General features: G+C 36.3%; 1 protein-coding gene across 4 annotated transcripts; it reads left to right on the top strand.

Annotated features, from left to right (window-relative positions):
• The first annotated feature begins 743 nt into the window (after window positions 1-743).
• LOC136674537 (N-acyl-aromatic-L-amino acid amidohydrolase (carboxylate-forming) B-like) lies at window positions 744-18,393 on the top strand. Of its 4 annotated transcripts, none has more exons than XM_066650568.1 (11): window positions 744-795; window positions 998-1,041; window positions 2,364-2,477; window positions 12,067-12,158; window positions 12,369-12,522; window positions 15,133-15,368; window positions 15,537-15,732; window positions 16,622-16,715; window positions 16,793-16,900; window positions 16,991-17,103; window positions 17,620-18,393. In XM_066650568.1, exons 5-11 carry the CDS (start codon window positions 12,514-12,516, stop codon window positions 17,815-17,817), a joined length of 954 nt encoding a protein of 317 aa, XP_066506665.1. In that variant the 5' UTR covers window positions 744-795; window positions 998-1,041; window positions 2,364-2,477; window positions 12,067-12,158; window positions 12,369-12,513; the 3' UTR covers window positions 17,818-18,393. The 4 variants fall into 4 exon arrangements, with proteins under 4 accessions (XP_066506665.1, XP_066506682.1, XP_066506691.1 ...); XM_066650585.1 differs by having other exon boundaries at window positions 12,369-13,287; XM_066650594.1 differs by lacking the exon at window positions 12,067-12,158 and having other exon boundaries at window positions 12,369-12,425.
• Window positions 18,394-18,633: the final 240 nt, after the last annotated feature.

Genomic DNA, 18,633 nt, shown 5'->3' with positions numbered 1-18,633 from the left:
AGAAATAGTATTACTAGAAAAAGTACTACAAATATATACATTAACAGATACGCAAAGATCACAAATAACAACTAACAAGTCAAACCACGAACAGAGTGCAACCGCACAAAAAAAATAAACAGTCTTCTCTAAACAGTGAGGAAATCTCCCTGCCTTGTGTGACGTAAACATTCCTTTTATAGTGGACGGTTGAAGTCAAACCATGGACACAGTTTCTGGCATCCAGCATGAGCAGTCAGGAACCCAGGACTGGATCCTAGAATATATAGCCAGGACAGGATAGAGACACAACATAGAGAAACATCCATGGCCATAACATCCACCAAAGTTAGGAAGAGTCTCTCAGACCCAGCACAAGACATGGGTTTGTGTTGTGTCAGGGGAAACATGGTACAGTGACAAAGCCATGGTGTGGTGCCATATCTCAGCTCACCATCCTGATTTCACTCCCCAATGACCCTCAAAACTAGGTTAAATCAGGATGGTGAGCTGAGATTTTGAACCATACCAGAGTGAGTGAAGACTAATAGGCAAGAGGAGCAAGATATCCCAATGCAAAATATAAATTAAAAAAAAAAATATATATATATATATCAGCTTTTTTATTATATTGTGTCGCTGTGTTAGAAACTACATAGGTCTAGGCCACTCTCTCCCACCAGAGGGAGGTACAGAGCACCTGCTGAGTAATTAAATACAATCAGTAGCACCTGTGCCTGCCTCTGCTTAAGAGAAGCTTTTCCGCAGCTTTGTGTTGTCCTTTCAGAATACAAAACAAGGCTAGCTGGTAATTTGGTAAGCCCATTGAATTTCGCCCTGGGGCTCCCTGTGCTCCTTGCTTGCTCCTGACTGTCCCCAGGAGCGTATGTTTTGGGACTCCTCTAGAGTCATTCTTCTGGCTTAATATTTTAGAGTTTTGATTTGATTTCTCTTTTGCTCTGTCAACCCCTGATGTTCCTTGATTTGTTTTATCTTTTCTTCTGACATTCCTCTCCAGCATTTTCCTCACGTGTCATATCTGGTCCAGCCCAGGTTTAGAAGGTAAACAGTTCTGGTCTGATCCTTCCCAGTTCCCTGTCAAACTTTACATTTACATTTAGGTTTGTCTGTCTTAATGGCTGCCCAGTAAACATTTAGCCGTTGATTCCACGTTGAAATAACTTAATGACTGTCGTCTAATCAACGTTCTCTTAAGGTTGAAAATGAAAGTTGAAAAGACGACTATTAGACGTATTTTGGACGTCCATTGACGTTATTAGTTGGTCCCGAAATAAATTACTTGTATAAAACGCATTTTGGACGTCCACTGACGTTATCGATTGGTCACAACTTAACGAACTTATTAAGATGGATTTTGGACGTCCATTGATGTTTAAAACATATCCTTGACGGACAGAGTACTTTTTAGACCTATTTTGAACGTCCAGGGACGTTCCTTGTTTACTGGGTGGGGACTTCAATCCATAGAATACTGGCCTTACATTGGAGGCCTTTGTTTAATTCCCACACGTGGCCAACCAGCCCCCATGTTGTGTTGTAGGTCCAATGCAAAACAGAAGAAAAAAATAATAATTGTGCACCAAACGTAACAGTTGAAGTTGGTATGTTATAAAACTTTACAAATGCATGTTAATGTTATTACACCAACTCCAGCACATCTTCATGGATACTTTGCTCATGTCTTGGCTGACCTCATTGGAGAATCATGTGGGGGGGGGGGATATTTCTTTGGCAGATTTCATGTCCCTTTGATTTCCTTAATGATGTATTTGTACCCTGGCTAGAACATTTTACACAGTTGGTCACTATCAGGCTGACCGCCCTGTAATTATGCGTGATAGGATCACTTTGGCAAGTGTATGTTATAAGCCAATATATTTACAGCCAACAGAGGGCGACAGTGTTAATGTATTTGCGGTAATATACAATAATGCAGTTGTAGAACAAGCGTGTAAGATATATTTGCTATATTGCAGGCTTTGCGAACCACCTATATTATAGTATGTGTGTAAACCCCAAATTAAATGCTTATTTGATGTCAGTGCTGTGAGCACAATAGACACTGTCTACAGATATTCTGGGAAAGGTTATGGTCCCTTCATTTTCAAATTCCAAGTTCTCTTTAACCTACCTATTCTCAGGGTGTGAAGGGTCAGCTATTGCTGTTTTTTAGACTGATGTTTTGAACAGTGCACTTACAGTAAATGGAAAAGTGTGCTGCAGCTGGTGGCTGGTAGTGTTCCATGAAGCAGTATAATGTAGGGTTGTTCTTCAGTTGATCCAGCTGTACATGTGAGCAATAATGTGTGTATGCTTGCATTTTAATGTATTCTCTAAATCCATTAAGTGTGTGTGTGTTACAGAGAGAAAGAGAGAGAGATCAACTCTATTGGATTAAATGACTTATCTGAGCAGCTCTTATAGCAGGACTGGGGAAATGCGTGACAGAAGAGGAGAGAAATGCAATAAAAGAAAAGGTAAGGGCAGTTTACCCAATGATTCTTTTTAAATATTATTTTTGCTATTACTTCTGCTCACTCCGTGGTGTACATATTGGTTATTGCAATGTTTGAAGTGTTATGTACTCTTTGAAAGCTGAAAATGGGTAAATAAAGCAAACTAAAGGAACCAATCCATTTGAAGTCAGACATACTGTATGACCCAATTGGTAGCTGTGGTTTCAAACTTGATTGTCATCTCCAAACAATATTTAAAAAAGTGTATTAATGTGGATACATTAGTGTATACCCAGATGTCACTGTGTCTTACGATGTCTTGGCAGAGCTATCTTGAGACAATTTGTTATAGCCAGATGTCTCAAGACACCTTGTGACTAATGAGTGAAGACGCTGTCTCTGTCTTGAGACATGAAAGTTAACATCTTAAGACATGAAAGTTATAAGTTTGTGTGTCAGGGCAAAGACAAGACATGACTTACGACTTCATATTGTCTTAAGACACCGACATTTTATGTCTTAAGACGGTTCAGTCGAGACAAAATAGTGTTTAAAATGTTTAACAGTGTTTTCATATTAATATCATGTCTTAAGTGTAGTATACTTAAAATAATTAATCATTTAAGGTTGTCTAATCTTTACATTCTTTAAACATTTCAGAATAATTAGCTCATGTAAATATCAATGTTTAATGAAGAACAAAAAAGGTTTGGTTCAAAAATAGTTTGAACCAGGAAAACAATTAATATAAAAAATTTGATTTTATATTAGTAACATCTGTATTTTGAGAATTACAGAAGAGTGAAACCTAGGTAATAAAATTCACAAAATAAATTATATTAAATGAATGTAATACTACATCTAAGTGTACTGTTCTGCAGCCCTCGTGGACAGCCCACTCAGCATATGAAAGTGGAATCCTATCCTGCAGATCGAGGTTGGGGAGAGTAGAGGGGTATTCAGTAAGTTTACTCAGATCAGTGTGTTTTATATGGTGTGACTGCAAAGTTCTAGAGCAGCACTGCTGCTCATCAGGTGTTAGAAGGTCATAAAGCCACATCCCAGCAAGGAGGTGGCTTAATCCAAATTGTGCCTTTGACCTAACTAAAGTGAGTTAAATTAAGAAGTTATGTTGATATTGTAGTAAAATACTAAATCTCTAAATATGAATCTAAAGCTCAGAGTCCATCACTTTCACTACTTCAGTTGCAGTTTTCTCTGCATTTCCATAGGCCCTTATGTGTATCCAGTGTGTGTGTGTGGGGGGGATAAATAATAAAAAAAAAAATTAAATAAAACATAGTTGTCCTGTAGCAGCCTTCATTTAAGATGCTGGGTTGTATTATAAGGCAACACTTACTAACGTTCCTGCTTATGCTACTCCTTTGGTGACACTGGCATGTGCACTTGTGGCAGGGACAGCAGGCCCTATCTCCCCCCTCCCCCCACAGATGAGATGATGTATAAAAAAAAAACGAATTATAAAAAAAAAATGTTATTCATTACACAGAAGCACTTTTGTATTTGTTTTACACTTTTTTTTTTTTTTTTTTTTTTTAGATGCAAAGTGTTTTTGGCTGCTATGCTCATTGCCTGTACTGTACACTTTATGATCATAACTCTGAGACACTGTATTTACATTGTTCAAATATACTATCTGCACACCTCACCTATTAATGCACACAAACACCTAAGCTGCTATCACTCAGAGTTTAAAAAAAAAAAAAAAAAAAAACTATAGATTGCTCTTTAACTTTCCTAACTCTACCTGCTGACTTTGCACATTGTGGTGAAGAAAATAAATACAAGTATTAAGAATTGAAATCTAACACAGCATTTTCAATCAGAAAGTAGTTTATTTAACCTTAAGGTGGTCAGCACACAATATCAGAGTACTATGTGAATGTGGACAAAGAATATGTTTTCACAGAGAGTTTATCTAGGTAGTTTATACGTCATAACCCTAAGACTCTAAGTTTCTGCAAGCTTAGCTTCCTTAGAGACATCCCAGGTTGATATACAAGACAAGAGACAGAGCGTTTTCTTCTGATAAAGCACTGGCCTTGAACTGACCTGACATACACTTAGTTTCTGAGTTCTGTTGACGATTAGAAATGAATATATAGACAAAGCAAGCAGACAGGGTCTTTCAACAGAGACATAAAAATTTCCATTACACACACTTTCTGTATTCTGCATTTAGTGTACCTTAGTCTTAGCCTTTTGTCTATTTCACAGCACAGGAAATGTAGCCTGAACATTGTTCCATTATACTGCATAACCCTGTACTTTTATTTTATTTTATGCCTTAAAAAACAGAATTTGCACTTTTCTTGCACGTTTTTGCCAAAGTTTCAAGGATCACTGGTATGTTGATGTAAACTGGTTCATAAAAGGAAAATGACATTTAAATTCTAGTCAGGCTGAATGGTTTAAATCTTAATTAAAATCTAATTGTTGCTATATGTTATCACCATTCAGTAAAGGGTTAATATCTCTAGAGTAACACTCTTAATTTTTATCTATAGATGAGACAAGACAATTTCCATTTAGATGCACTTGGTGTTGGGAGATTAGTCTTATTTGGGGCAACATTAAGACTGAAGTTAGGCAGTACGGCCATTGAGAGGCCTCACTGGATCAGGCAGGTAAAACATAATATATATTGATACGCTGCATTCATTCTATTTGTTTTTTGCCTTACATTACATTTAATTTCAGCTGCCAGAACTTGATCACGTGGCATGTGCCACAGGCTGTGAAGTACTCCATCTTCTTCAGCTCTTACCAATTATCACACGGGATGTTATATACTACCCTGAAGCATTTACATCTGCTTAAGCTGAGTATAACTGCTCGCTTGTAACAAAAAACAATATTTTGTTGAGCAACAATTTCTTTGATCCAGTCTGCTAGTCTTTCCGAAGATCGGGGAAGCAGCTGCAGTAAACAATATGTGAACACCACAAACTGTTTATGAAGGTGTGCTATTTTCCACTATAGAATCTAAAAAAGTCTCATTGCATTGAGTAGCCAAAAGCCATGGCCAAAAGTATATGGACACTCATCAATATCTGCTTGCTAACAGTAATGTAATTCTAAAATCATCATAGACTAGATTTTGCTTCCATTTTTCTATAACAGCATTAGTGAGATGAGGAGCTAAATCTGAGTGATAAGGCCTGTCTCATTTGCTGGTGTTAATAGTTCATCCTTAAAGTGTTGACTGGGCATCAGGCCTTAAACCAACAAAAAGTTCTTGTGCTGACAATGCTTCCTGAAGTAGTCTGGAACTCAGTATTGAGAACTATAACCAGTAGTTGTCTTTTCAAAAGGGATGGTGGGTTCAAAGGGCTGGCGTGAGTAAGTATCAGTTCTTTACCTTGTTAGCACAGAAATTAAGTTAACTACATATATAAAATAAATATTTTGTATTTAGATTGCTTAGATAGCAGTGCTATAAGCAGCAAACATCTGACTAACTTAAGATGACATTTTGTTGTTTTGTTGCTTTTAGGCACACATCCGAGGAAGCTTAGTGTGTACATCTGAAACTTGCAATGGTATTTAACATATCTCTGGATTCGTAGTATTATTTCCAATATTCTTTTTCTTGGTTATTCTTATTCTGTATTCACTTTGTATGCCTGAGCATCCCCTTGAGTCCCCCTCAAATGCCCTGGTTGCAATTTTTGCAACTGACGTCAGAAGAATTATCCATGCTCTATGCTTCAGCACTTAGTGATCTGTGAGATTATTTATAACACAATGAAAGTCACTGAACTTTTCAGTACAACCCATTCTACTGCAGTGTTCATCGGCTGGTGGACTCTGCCCTTCAAACAGCCAAAGTCCACCAGTGTGATTATGTATTAAAATGCATTCTCTATGCTTGATTCTGAAACCTTTTTAATACTTTTGCAGTGTACTGTACATTGTATGTATCATATGTAAACAAGGTATATTTAATTGTTATTGCTGTCCAGATGTGAAAAGCCGAGGTTGCATGCTGTGTAAACGTTCATTGAGGTTTCCATACTGGAGAGCAGATAAATCTATCTATCTATCTTTACACTTATATAGCGCCTTTCTAGACACCCAAGGACGCTTTACAATTCACACTGCTCAGAAATGTCTTGGGCCATCCTATGATAGGTGACTGTAACAGAATTGGGCAATACCACCACAGAGGGAAGGACATGGGTAATTGCTGCTCCTCTCTGAAAGTCATCCATGATTTGTCAAGTCATGTCATAGATTTCTGTGAAAATTTCCATGTAACTCATTCATCCATGCAAATGTTCAAGTCTGTACAGAAAGTAGTTTTTAGTAATGATTTTTTAAAAAAAGTCAGCTTCATTAGAATCTAAAAGTGTGTTCAGACTTAATGGCTTAATGCGTTTACCTGGAGGTAGTTTTACCAACTGGAAACAGAGGGAGGTGGTAAAATGGTAAAGGAGTCAAAACAGCCAGGAATTCCTCCACTGCACAAACCAGAGCAACTCCGCTACAGCGAGAAGACTTTGAGTGTGTCCTTGGGTCATTGTTAATTTTTATTTGCCCTCCCAACCCAATTATTGTTACATTTTGGGATGTCACGGCCTCGGTTTGGTTCATTTTGATACTTTTGGTTCATACTGTGTTCGCACTCAAAACAAACTGCAACAGTGTTTGTTTAGAAACTGACCCAGACCCACCTGCTCAGGAGGTCCTGCTCCACTTGTTTGGTGCGCAGCAGAGTTCAAAAGCAAGCATTCTCACTTACTCTAAGGGACTGCACTAACAGAGTAATCGCATCAGGGTTCGTTTTAATCAAAACTAACAAGTCTGAAAACACCCTACACTGTATCTTGTAGAATTGCAGAATGACTGATCTGAGGAGAAATATTAACTGGTTACAAAAACAACACTAAAAATATTTCCCTTTAAATCAACAATTCATGGCCAACACTGTATTTTGTAGATGATTAATAAACACTCAGACTATCGGTAACAAACCAGTGAAGTAGCATTAGTAAGGCATCTGAATAAATTCAGTAAATATGTTACAGCTGTGATGTTGACATATTACTTACACTATGTAGATATTAACTTTACGCTTAATCTCAACCCAAAACCTAATTGTAACCTTCACCCTAAAGTGAAAAATGGAATTGAGCATTTTATCAATAAACTTTATTTTAAAATATCTGTTGATCATATACTAAATGCATTGAGATGCTTTACTAGTGTTACTTTGTAGTACTGTTACTGTGTGTATAATATTGCACATAAAGAAATATATGAAAATGATTTAAAGTTTTGCAAACCCAAACTCAACATATAACTTTGAACAGTGAATACAGATTAGAAACAAGAAAAAATATCATGCAATCTGACATAAAAAAAATAAAAAAATAAATAAATGGGCCTTTTGTGGGAAATTTTAGTGTGTGTTTCATATAGTTTCATTTCACACCAATTCAGTCATTCTCTATGCACAATATCTAAGATATGTTTTGGATTCTAATGGGGCAAACTTTCATTTACAACATTATGAAAGTATGTAAAATTACTCTAAAACTATTTAGAGACTTGGAGGTTTTCTTGAACTTTAGAACTGACATTATTATGACCCAGTCTAGGGTTGAGCTGTAACAGAATGAGGTGTGTGTTTTAGGATTAATGTATGGGAAATTTAATAACTGTAGCAGAGATGGGAATGTGGACAAAAATATGGAAGGAAAAGGGCACAAACTGAAACACAGAATGGATAATGAATAGAATATATATTGTAGATGTGATATTTACAATGACACAAAAACCAGTGAACTTCAGGATGGCCTTATGCTGACAAAAATCACAAACACACACACCACCTGACTCAAACACAGACAACTCTAACCTACCTAAGTGTAACAAAAAGGAAACAAAAACAATGTCTTACCTCACTCCCTAGGTATACACACACAACCCACTCCCAAAACAACCCTGCTCTGGTGAGAAAAAAAAAAAAAAAAAAATATATATATATATACACACACACACAGTTTTACAAAAATAAATCTAACGTCAGTAACCAAAAAGGGGCAAAACAAACTCATAGTCAAAGTAGGAATGTCACAAAGTCAAAACCAAGAAAACACAATTCAATATGCACAACAAAGTCACAAAAGCACAGAGCACAGCTGGCTAGCAGCATACACATAGAAGTATTTATGATTCCCACCAAGATGACGTACAGGAAACAGTGACAGACAGAACACATGGACTGGAACATGGATCGAACTCTAGAACAAACACATGGACTGGAATAGACTGTAGAACCTAGAATATTACAGAGACAGAGGGAGAGAGAGTGAAAAATATACACAGCACAACACATTAAGTGGCATGCCATGGAATTACCTAAAACTTAACTGAAATATTCTGTACTCAAGTCATTGCCCCCAAGAAGGGTGTTAGTATGCAGAGGAACATAGTCAAAAGGATTGGGATCTTAGATGCCCTCTACAAATTGCTGATGACAGAAGATGTTGCAGATGCCACATCAATCCATGGCCTGTCAGGCTATGATCCCATATATGGAGAATCTGGGTCTGTTATACTGATATTAGCCAGTGAACTTCAACAGAGACAAGGTCTTGGTAGGTAGACATTTACCTCAAAATCGTTTTTATAAAAATCAAGCTGTTGGTAATTGATTGGCAACTTATTACTACATTGCTAAGCAGTAGCAAGGGTTAGTCTAATTCAAAATTTTCCAGAGTCTTTTTATTTGTTTTTATATGGTGCTGTGGTATCTACAACCACAGACTTGTGTGACAGCGTGCATAGAGTTGTAAAACTCAACTCAGATCTTGATGCAGTCTTCTCTTGAGAAGATCTTGACTTCTCAAACCTAGTTTATATTTGTTCTGTTCTTCCATTTCACAAATATAAAATGTCAATTTTTAAATGTTCTTTTTAAAAAATCTGCTTCACTTTACACTTCACTTTAGTTGGGAACGTTTGGGGGAAAACACAAAATTAAATTAATAAATAGAATGCACTGATTAACCGGGTCAGAGATGCTGAGCTTGAGTCCAGTTGCAAATAGTTAATTTACTCATTAGTGTTTAATAATAATGAGCAGTTGTTGATGTTAATGATCAACTACTGGCTTGTTATGGCTTATGTGCATTACAAGGGTAATATGATGTTCCCTTGTACTTATTTTGTGCAGCATATACCTGAACAACAGCTGTTACTGGAATAGGTGTAAAAAAATTGCAAGTTGTTACTTGGAGATAAAAATCTTTCAGGATATATTCAGTTAAAACAAATGACATACAAAAAAGCAAACAAACAAAAAACAAAAACCCTAACATAAGTCTTATTGTATCTCATCAGAATGTATCTGTTTGTTCTGAATGAGGTTAATATTGTTCAGCTCTCTACAATATACAGAATTATGTAGCCTACGGAATACAAATATACTTCTGTAATTCCAAATGCTGAAAGAAGTTGCATCCACATTGCAAGCACAAGAAAGTCATGTCATTTAATTTCATACAGCATCTACAAAATATATATAAAAAAAGATTTAAATGGGACATATATGATTTTAGAGAAACACTGTGCTCTGGTTTGTTACGTTTAAGATGGAACTTTGTGTTTGAGCAGAAAAAACAACATGTTTGTACGTGGCTGAAGTTTAACTTGTCTGTAAGCTTTCATTCACCGTTTGAATTACCACAGAAACTAATTTGTAACTCAATCTAAAAATAAGTCAGTCTATCTGTGTAAGTTGCCTTTTCTCTGCTGTGAGCAGAGAGAGAGAAAGCCTAGCATACCGGACTGAGACATTGGTTTTTATTACCCATTTACAGGCACTGGGGCTTCATAAACACATTAGACCAACCCGCCTGGAGAACAGCAAATGGACAGGAAACATCCTCAGAATTTTATAAACAGTGTTTTTGATTAAAATCGTGAATGTCGCCTTTAATGCAACATAATTAACTAGAATACACAATGGTGAGACGTGAGTGTGATACAACTAAAAATGTGTGATATATCAGGCTACCTTGACCCTCCGCCCTTATACAAATAACACACTGGCTCTTAAATAACTTAAGCATCAAATTTTTAAATCAGACCAAAATAAAAATGTATCTGTCTGTAAATAAACTCATTTCAACCAAAAATCAATGCCATCATTTTTAAGCACAGTAACACCCAATGTACTACTGATATCACTAAACAACCTTAATCTGTCCTCATTTGAGAACATAATTTCCAAGTTAATAAAATGTATATGGCAGGGGGAAGCTGAAAAGTAGTATAATACAGTAATGTGGTAGGAGTGATGCAGAGCTAAGGAAGCCAATATTCTTGCCTGTATAATAATTAACCGTTTCAATACAGATCTCAGACACCATGAACATAGAATCTGGCAGGAAATTTTAAACCTACATATCTGTAAAAAGTTAAGACAGCCTGACCTTGCTGAGAATGTGGTTAGCTGAATCCTGGCCCAAGAGCACATTTTCCTGAGAGCAAAGGTTGGTATGGCTTTTGGCATGAAGCCAGAACCTTTTAAATGTTACATGTAAACAAATATAATAGTTTTGGTAATATTTTAACATTTAGGTCTGGATTAGAGGAAAGAATGTTATGAAGAGCATTAATGATCCCCTTACTGGCCATGTACAGGTTTATATCCAATACCAAACTGCTACATTGTCCCCATTCATGTTTAAACTGATTGGAGAAATGTGTTGTATGTGGGACCAGATTGCCTGCCAAGTTCTGTAAATGTAACCAATTGAAATCTTTTGTTAAAGAAAATCCTCAGCTTCTGTTTGAGGGCATAACCTTTCAGCCACTATATAGGGAAGATCCACTAACTGGCTGTGAAGAATTCAAAGAGGGGGTTAAGGTTATCATTGCACCTTCAGCCATTACAGACACTCTAGTCTATCTCCACCACAAGAGCTTTTCGCAGCCTCAACATCATCTTGGAATAGGGACAATATCAAGTAGCTGTGGTAACTACTGTGAAAAAAATAGACCCTGATTCGCCACAATTTCAACAACATGTGCTACATAAAAAAAACTGATATCTTCATGCCCACGTAGAGTAACGTTATTCTTTTAAATTTTTTTTAATTTAATTTTTTCTTATACTTTGTTTCATTCACCTCTGCCCTTGACCCTTGTCCTTAGCTTTTTCACTTTTTTATGATACTGTTGTGTATTTAAAATGAATCTTTAAATATTTTTCTCATCTTATTTTATTTTTCATATATCTTACTGATATTATGTATAAAGTTGACTTACACTGATTTATATCTATTGTGCTGTCTTCCTAGCTGCCTTGTTGTTGTTGTTGATGATGTTATTATTAGTATTAATAATAATTGTATTTAATTGTATTACTTTTAATGTATTAAATTGTTCTCACTGTAGCATGTACTAGTATATATATATTTTTAAATGTTTATAAAATATTTATGAATGCAAATAATACTGTTATGCATCCTACATAGAATAAAAAAAATAGACACTAAAGTAAAATATTAGATTTCTTGCTATAAATAATGCATAATGTTTTTGTTTTAATATTCCCTCTTTTTTTATATTTTAGGGAAAATAAAAACAGAAAAATTATGCATCCTACAACCTGAGACATCTTTGGATGTTATTATAGTCAAGACATCTTAAGATCCATGTCTATAGGTATGTCTTAAAGACGTATTAATTTCTTAAGACATGCCTCAAGATGATTTAAGACGTCTTCATAATGCCTCTTTAGACATGTCTTAAGACATCCCAAGACACGGTAATGACTGGGTTTTGAATATCATGACACTGAAATCTATTGATTCTGCCTAGCACTGCACAACGAAATAATTGTTGTCTGTCTCACTTCCTGTTCATGTTTTCTAGGCAGTTTCCACTTGAAGGACCTACAGGACGAGGAATCTATCATGATGGGACAAAACTGTAAACAACCCCATGGATTTCTTCCATCTTCCTCGTCTCTTCTCATACTCCACCCCCTGTTTCTCATGAGTTTGCATGACTCAGCGTAATGTTGCATGTTTGTTCCCATGTGGTTTTCTGCTTTCACTGTAATCTGAGATCTGTTAGCTGTGTGACTAGCGTGGTTATTGTTGGTTTATGAGAACAGAAGCCAGAAACTTGGGTCTGTCCATAGGAGAGAGGTAGTGTTCCAGCTGAGTGAAATCCAAACAAGGTTGGTGGTCAAACTAAGAAGCTGACAGGCGAACTGCGACAGGGCAGAGGTGAGAAAGTGAAGAAGTTGTTGACTAGCGTGTTAGTGTTGATGTTGAGGGTTACTGTGTATGGGTGTAGGATCAAGTGTCAAAGAATGGGGTGGTGCAGTGTTTTAAGCCTGAGGGTGTGCACATGCTTTGAGTGTGTGTGACGTGTAGCTTGCTGCATTGACGTAGGAATCCAGTTTAGTGAGCTAGCTGCACCGTTTACTTGAATATGAATGCAAGTTTGTTGGTCACTACTGAGGGTTCAAAGGTTTGCAGCTGCCTTGTATAAATGTAAAAGCTAAGAGGGGGACATAAAGGCTTGGAGGACTCTCTTTCACCACTAGTGCATGGTAGGATTCTTCCATTTTTCTTCACTTTGACCTTACTTAACAGGAAGCAGAAGTAACAGAATAAACAGGATCCAGACTTTCCCCCCCTTATTGTTAACATTGTTACTTCTGTATTGGTGAAAAACTGTAATTCCAAGCCACCATTTGCTACTCTATGCACTTTCTTGATGTATAATTAAGCCCATATGGGGCTTCCCAGTTTTTCTGAGAACTGACAGTTGGGAAGTTACGGTAGGGTTATGCCTTCTTGCAAATACATTTTCGAATTTTACAACTTCAGTGAAGGAGGAGTAAATAGTGTGATTTAGGATGTTTCCATGTGTTTTGGTGCATTGCAGAGAAACCTACAGACTCAGATTTCATAATGTGAAGAAACCAGGTTATCTCTGTCTTCAATGAAAACTTATTAATTTTATTTACTGTTCAGAATGGCGAATGATCTTAGACATCTTTGTCTTAGTATTTATGTGCAATGTCGAGAAAGGTAAATCTGAAAAATGTACTTCCTTATATATTTTTGCTTTTACTGATATACTTTATAATGTTTTTAGGTCCACAACATATCACAAACTATTAAAAAACAACACCTAATGCATCAGACACTATATTTATAACTATTTCATGTTTCAATTAACAGTTTTTCATTGCCTGGCTCCTGTCTCCACTACAGTGGACAATTGAGTTTCTGCAGATCTTAGCTTTTCACACCTGAATAGTCTGAGGCTTTGTTAAAACCAAACCAAAAATTATGGGAAATTTTTACAGTGAATTTCCCATTAAGGTATTACATTAACACAATGAAATTCCTGCCCTAAGGAAAAGGTGCTCCTTAGTACCATTGAACAATGTTTTTAAAATTTTAGTAGAAATTTTGAAGAAAAAGGTAGAATGAAGACAAAATGTATAGAGTCAATGCAAGTTAAATGTACCCTTCAGTCATCGCTTAACTCTCCAAAATCACTTCTTTAAGAATACTTTCCAAATAATTAATTTTCAAGAAATTAAACCCATAATGCTTAAAAATAACGATACAACCCCAATAACTGAACATTACCACTTTGAAAATGCAGTGCTCCAAAGCAAGCAGTGCACACGTTCTGAAAAATATACTGTAGAGCTACATTATTGGTCACTAAATGTAGAAACTGTGTTTATGTATCTTTTAAAGTTGTTTTCAATTTTTAAAGCAGTTGTTCAAAGTCTAGTTTTGTTCCCTAAAGTTACATTACATACTGTTCTCCAGAGGTCAATATTTGTAATCCTTCATTATAGAGCTGTGTAAACTAAAAAGCACAATGTAAGACCTGGCGATGGGGCTTACGTTAATCCACACAATTAATTCCTTATTTTATTATATTTGTAGATTTTGTAAGTATGTTCTCTAAGTAAATGTACAGAATACCTTTGAGGGTACAACTACAGAGACAGTTTTTCATGATATTGCAGATTCAGAAGCCAGTGTTTGGTACATCATAAACCTAACAAACCAATCCTGTGAACTTTTAGGGCAGGTTTTTTTTTTCCTGCAGACACTTAGTTTAATGTGCTCCATTTTTCATCTCTTGGATTTATATTTAGTTGTTTTTATTTTACAATAAATATTGAAATAATTAAATATTACAAATATTCACCACCTCTTCTGGAGATAAGAATTTAACGTACCTTTAGGGAACACTACTGAACTTTAACAGCACTGTTGTACTTTAAACAGGAACAGTATTAACTTTATTGACCCTGAAGTTTGTGTAACAGGCCTCTAAAATCAGTCATTATTCCATGACAATCATGCATTCTACACATTGGCAGGCAGTTAATCGGTAACTGATGTGTTAATTTCCCAGTGGTCAATCACATTTATCATGCACTTCACACTTATTTTCAAAAATAATAATACTACTAATAATGACTAAATTAGGAGCCATGTAGGCAGGACGCATATGCAGAGTAGGTGTTACAGGGATTAGCATTCATTGTTACAAGCAGGCAAATTTAATCTCAAATCTAAAAGCAAAGGAGCCTGACATTGATGGCACTAATTATTTCAGAGTTATGATTGACCTACATGACTTTTGCCAGATGGAAGTGGTAACTATACCAATACTGCGGCGTATGGCTGTTTGCGGGGGTACCCATGGCAATGAGATGTCAGGGGTCTACCTGGTGCCTGAGCTGGAGAGACAGAGGAAAGAGAAAGGCGACTCAATATGGCCCATTCCTCTGACCACTGTGCTGTCCAACCCCCGGGCTATCAAAGCGTGCACCAGATATGTGGACAAAGACCTGAACCGCTGTTTCACCAGTGACATCCTCAGGTCAGGAGTGGTATTACTTTATTTATGTATATTATATTATCTTTATGATTACCATTGTCAATTTCTCTCTCAAATGACCTTAAGCCATATTTGTGTGGGTTAATAATGCAATAACTATTATTTATTTCACATGGGAAAATGTAATGGGAACTCCTTTCTGTCCCTTAGCTCTCCCATCACAGAGTCCACACCTTATGAAGTCCGGAGAGCTCAGGAGCTGAACACACTGCTGGGTCCTAAAGCTACAGATGATGCCATAGACATAGTGTGCGACCTTCATAACACAACGGCTAACATGGGCCTCACTATTATCTCCTACTCACACAGTAACTGGATCTGCCTGCACATATTCAGATACCTGCAGGCAAGACCAAGTCTCGTGTTTTAATCAAAATTAAATTAAATTAGGTCGAATTAATTGTTTTTGTCAACCTTCTTTGTAGCTTACAGACCCTGTAAGAGGTGGTATAGCATAGGGGATAACATCTCTGCACACGGCATGGCAGACTAGGATTTGATGGCCAGCTTGTGGAAGAACACTGCTCAATAATAGTCCTTGAGCAAGACTACTAATGTTGCATTAGCCTCTAACATAATTTTAAATCCTGTAAGTTGCTCTGGGAAAACTCACAATGTTGCTTTTTCTAACTGAATCGGTGGCTGACTGAACGTTGTTGAAATGCCCATGGGCAAGCATCGCAGGTGGTGCTTTAAATAATTTAAATACTTAAACCTTATTACAGATGTCTTCAAATTCAGACCTTGTATCCAAGTTCTAGACTGGGGCTTTAAAATAGCCACTCAATATAATACTACACCTGGCCAGTCAGGTGCATTCGCAGTTGCAGCTATAGTGTCAAATTTGTCGGGTCATTTTAAAATGCCAACCTGCAACCTGGATCCAGCTACATTTGTTTTCATGGATCCTTAAATGGCAGAGGATTTAACGCATTTTTCAGTTAGTCCATAGAGGACACAGATTTCTACAACTGCTCCTTTTCCAGCAATGGATCCAAGAATCCAAGCTTAGATTTGAATTAATACAAATAAAGTACACAAAAAATACAGAACTTTGACTTAAATTCCAAGGCCTCTATGTTTATATTTTACAGTGCATGCAGTAGTGGTATTATTTATAATGAATGAGACTGGTCTCTCTGTTAATTACCTCTCCGGTTTCACATGAAATATACTCTTGCATGTTTATGAAGGTAGATATTGCATATTCATGGATTATTGGTTTTCCTCAACAGACACTAATAACCACAGTGCCTGTGAGGTTGGTTTTGCTGGATATTCCAATCTCTGAAGCTTATTCTTTGGAATCGGTGGGCAAGTATGGCATTTGTAAGTGACTGTTTATTGCTGTATGCTCAGTTTTGTACATTATGCAGTTCTGTGTGCTAATCATTTTGGTTCCTCAGCTTTAGAGGTTGGCCCACAGCCTCAAGGTGTTATCAGAGCGGATATCTTCAACGTCATGAAAGAGGGGGTTAACGGAGTTCTAGAGTGGGTTAGAAAGTTCAACTCAGGTACTTGTTATGCTAGTCTGAGCTAATTAAAGTCTTAATCTGGAAATGTACTAGAATAAAACTAGGTCTAATGTGCATCTCTGTCTTCAGGACAAGTCATTGAAGGAGGGAGCATAGAGGCTTTCACGGTTGAAAAGAGTATTGATTTTCCTCGAGACCCAGAGACTAAGACGGTAATGGTGACTATCCACCCACAACTGCAGGTACTGACCTCTGGATTGACCACACTCATAATAACAAAACTAGCAAGCTTGTCAGTACTACTTATATTGTAAAATTAATTTTAATATTTATATTACAAGCCTTTATCAAGAGAAGTATTTAGTTTATGTTCCATAGTAGTTAGAGTTTAGATAGAGTTTCTACAATCCTGACACTAACTAAACTAAGTTTAGTCTCTGGTGATGCCCCTTAAATCAAGAAAACATAAATGTCCTTCTCCAAGCTTGTTGAGCTCTGATAATATTGTTTTAGTGGCAAATTTTCCACTGCTGTAGTAGTCCTGCTGAAATAGATTTTCAACAGTGATCTTATAAAGCAATTATTATACAGGCTAACAAAGAGGGCTCTTATTGTATCTGTGGGCCAAAGGGCATACCCTTGGGTCTATCTGTACACAAGGCTTTATCTCATCATTAGAAGATAACGACTGGAAAATATCTAGCCACAGTTAATTATTTTGGAGCCTAATTAATAAGTGGTTAATATAATTCCAACAGGATCAAGATTTCTGTCTCCTGAAGCCTGGCGATCCCATGTTCCTCAAGTTCTCCGGAGAGGTTGTAAAGTATGAAGATGATGAACAATTCCATCCACTCTTCATTAATGAAGCTGCTTACTATGAAAAGGGAATAGCTTTCCATTTAGCTAAAAAGAGAACCCTGACCATCCCAAGCATCCAAGCCAAGAAAGACTGAGCAAAAGTACAAGGAAACTGGAGGTGATCTGGACACAGAAATGCCAAAGTAGACATCGGGCATCATGCAATACTACTGTGTTTATATCTTACGGTCAACTTAAGACCAACAAGGACCTTTTTTCAAATATTTGGTTGCATTTCTGGCCATTCTAAGCACAGTTTTTCATAACAGTGCAAGGACAATTTTGGTTTAAAACTTTAGTCAGTGTGTCAAAACATCCATCAATTAACAAATTCAAAAAGTATGATTTAAAATGAAATTGGATTTACATTTTTGCCATTTTTTTGTACATCAGCATCACTTTACATTGTGAAACTTTTCTGATAAATAATCCATAGAAATGATCCGAAGTCAAAAGTAAAATTATATTGACATTTTTTACAATTGTTCACATAGAAAATTAACGTTTTTGACTTGGAATATTTACCCTTCTGGTGATTTTCCTAAGTGACAATATTCACATCCATAAATTAAAAACTACAAGTTTTTTTTATTCTCTATTCATAACAAGCTATAGAACAAATAATTTGGAACAACTTGGTTCTAGCACGAGCATCAATGTCAATAACTTCAGGTATATTTATCTGGTAATACTGTGATTATTTTTGCTATTACAGGCTGGATTTCTGGACAGTTAATGTAATACAAAACTACCTCAATTAGTAATATTGAGAATCCTCACTAACAACTGATTTTTCAGGTAAAAAAGACCTCAAAGTTGCAACTGATGACTCACTTGAAATATGTAAACTTTTAATATAACTTTTTTTTTTTTTTTTTTTACTTTACCAACACAAACTTCATTCTGAGACT

Source organism: Hoplias malabaricus, chromosome 2 (assembly GCF_029633855.1).
Source record: "Hoplias malabaricus isolate fHopMal1 chromosome 2, fHopMal1.hap1, whole genome shotgun sequence".
Classification (NCBI taxonomy): domain Eukaryota; kingdom Metazoa; phylum Chordata; class Actinopteri; order Characiformes; family Erythrinidae; genus Hoplias; species Hoplias malabaricus.
The sequence above is the reverse complement of the archived record's forward strand: the minus strand, read 5'-3'. Positions and strand labels throughout refer to the sequence as shown.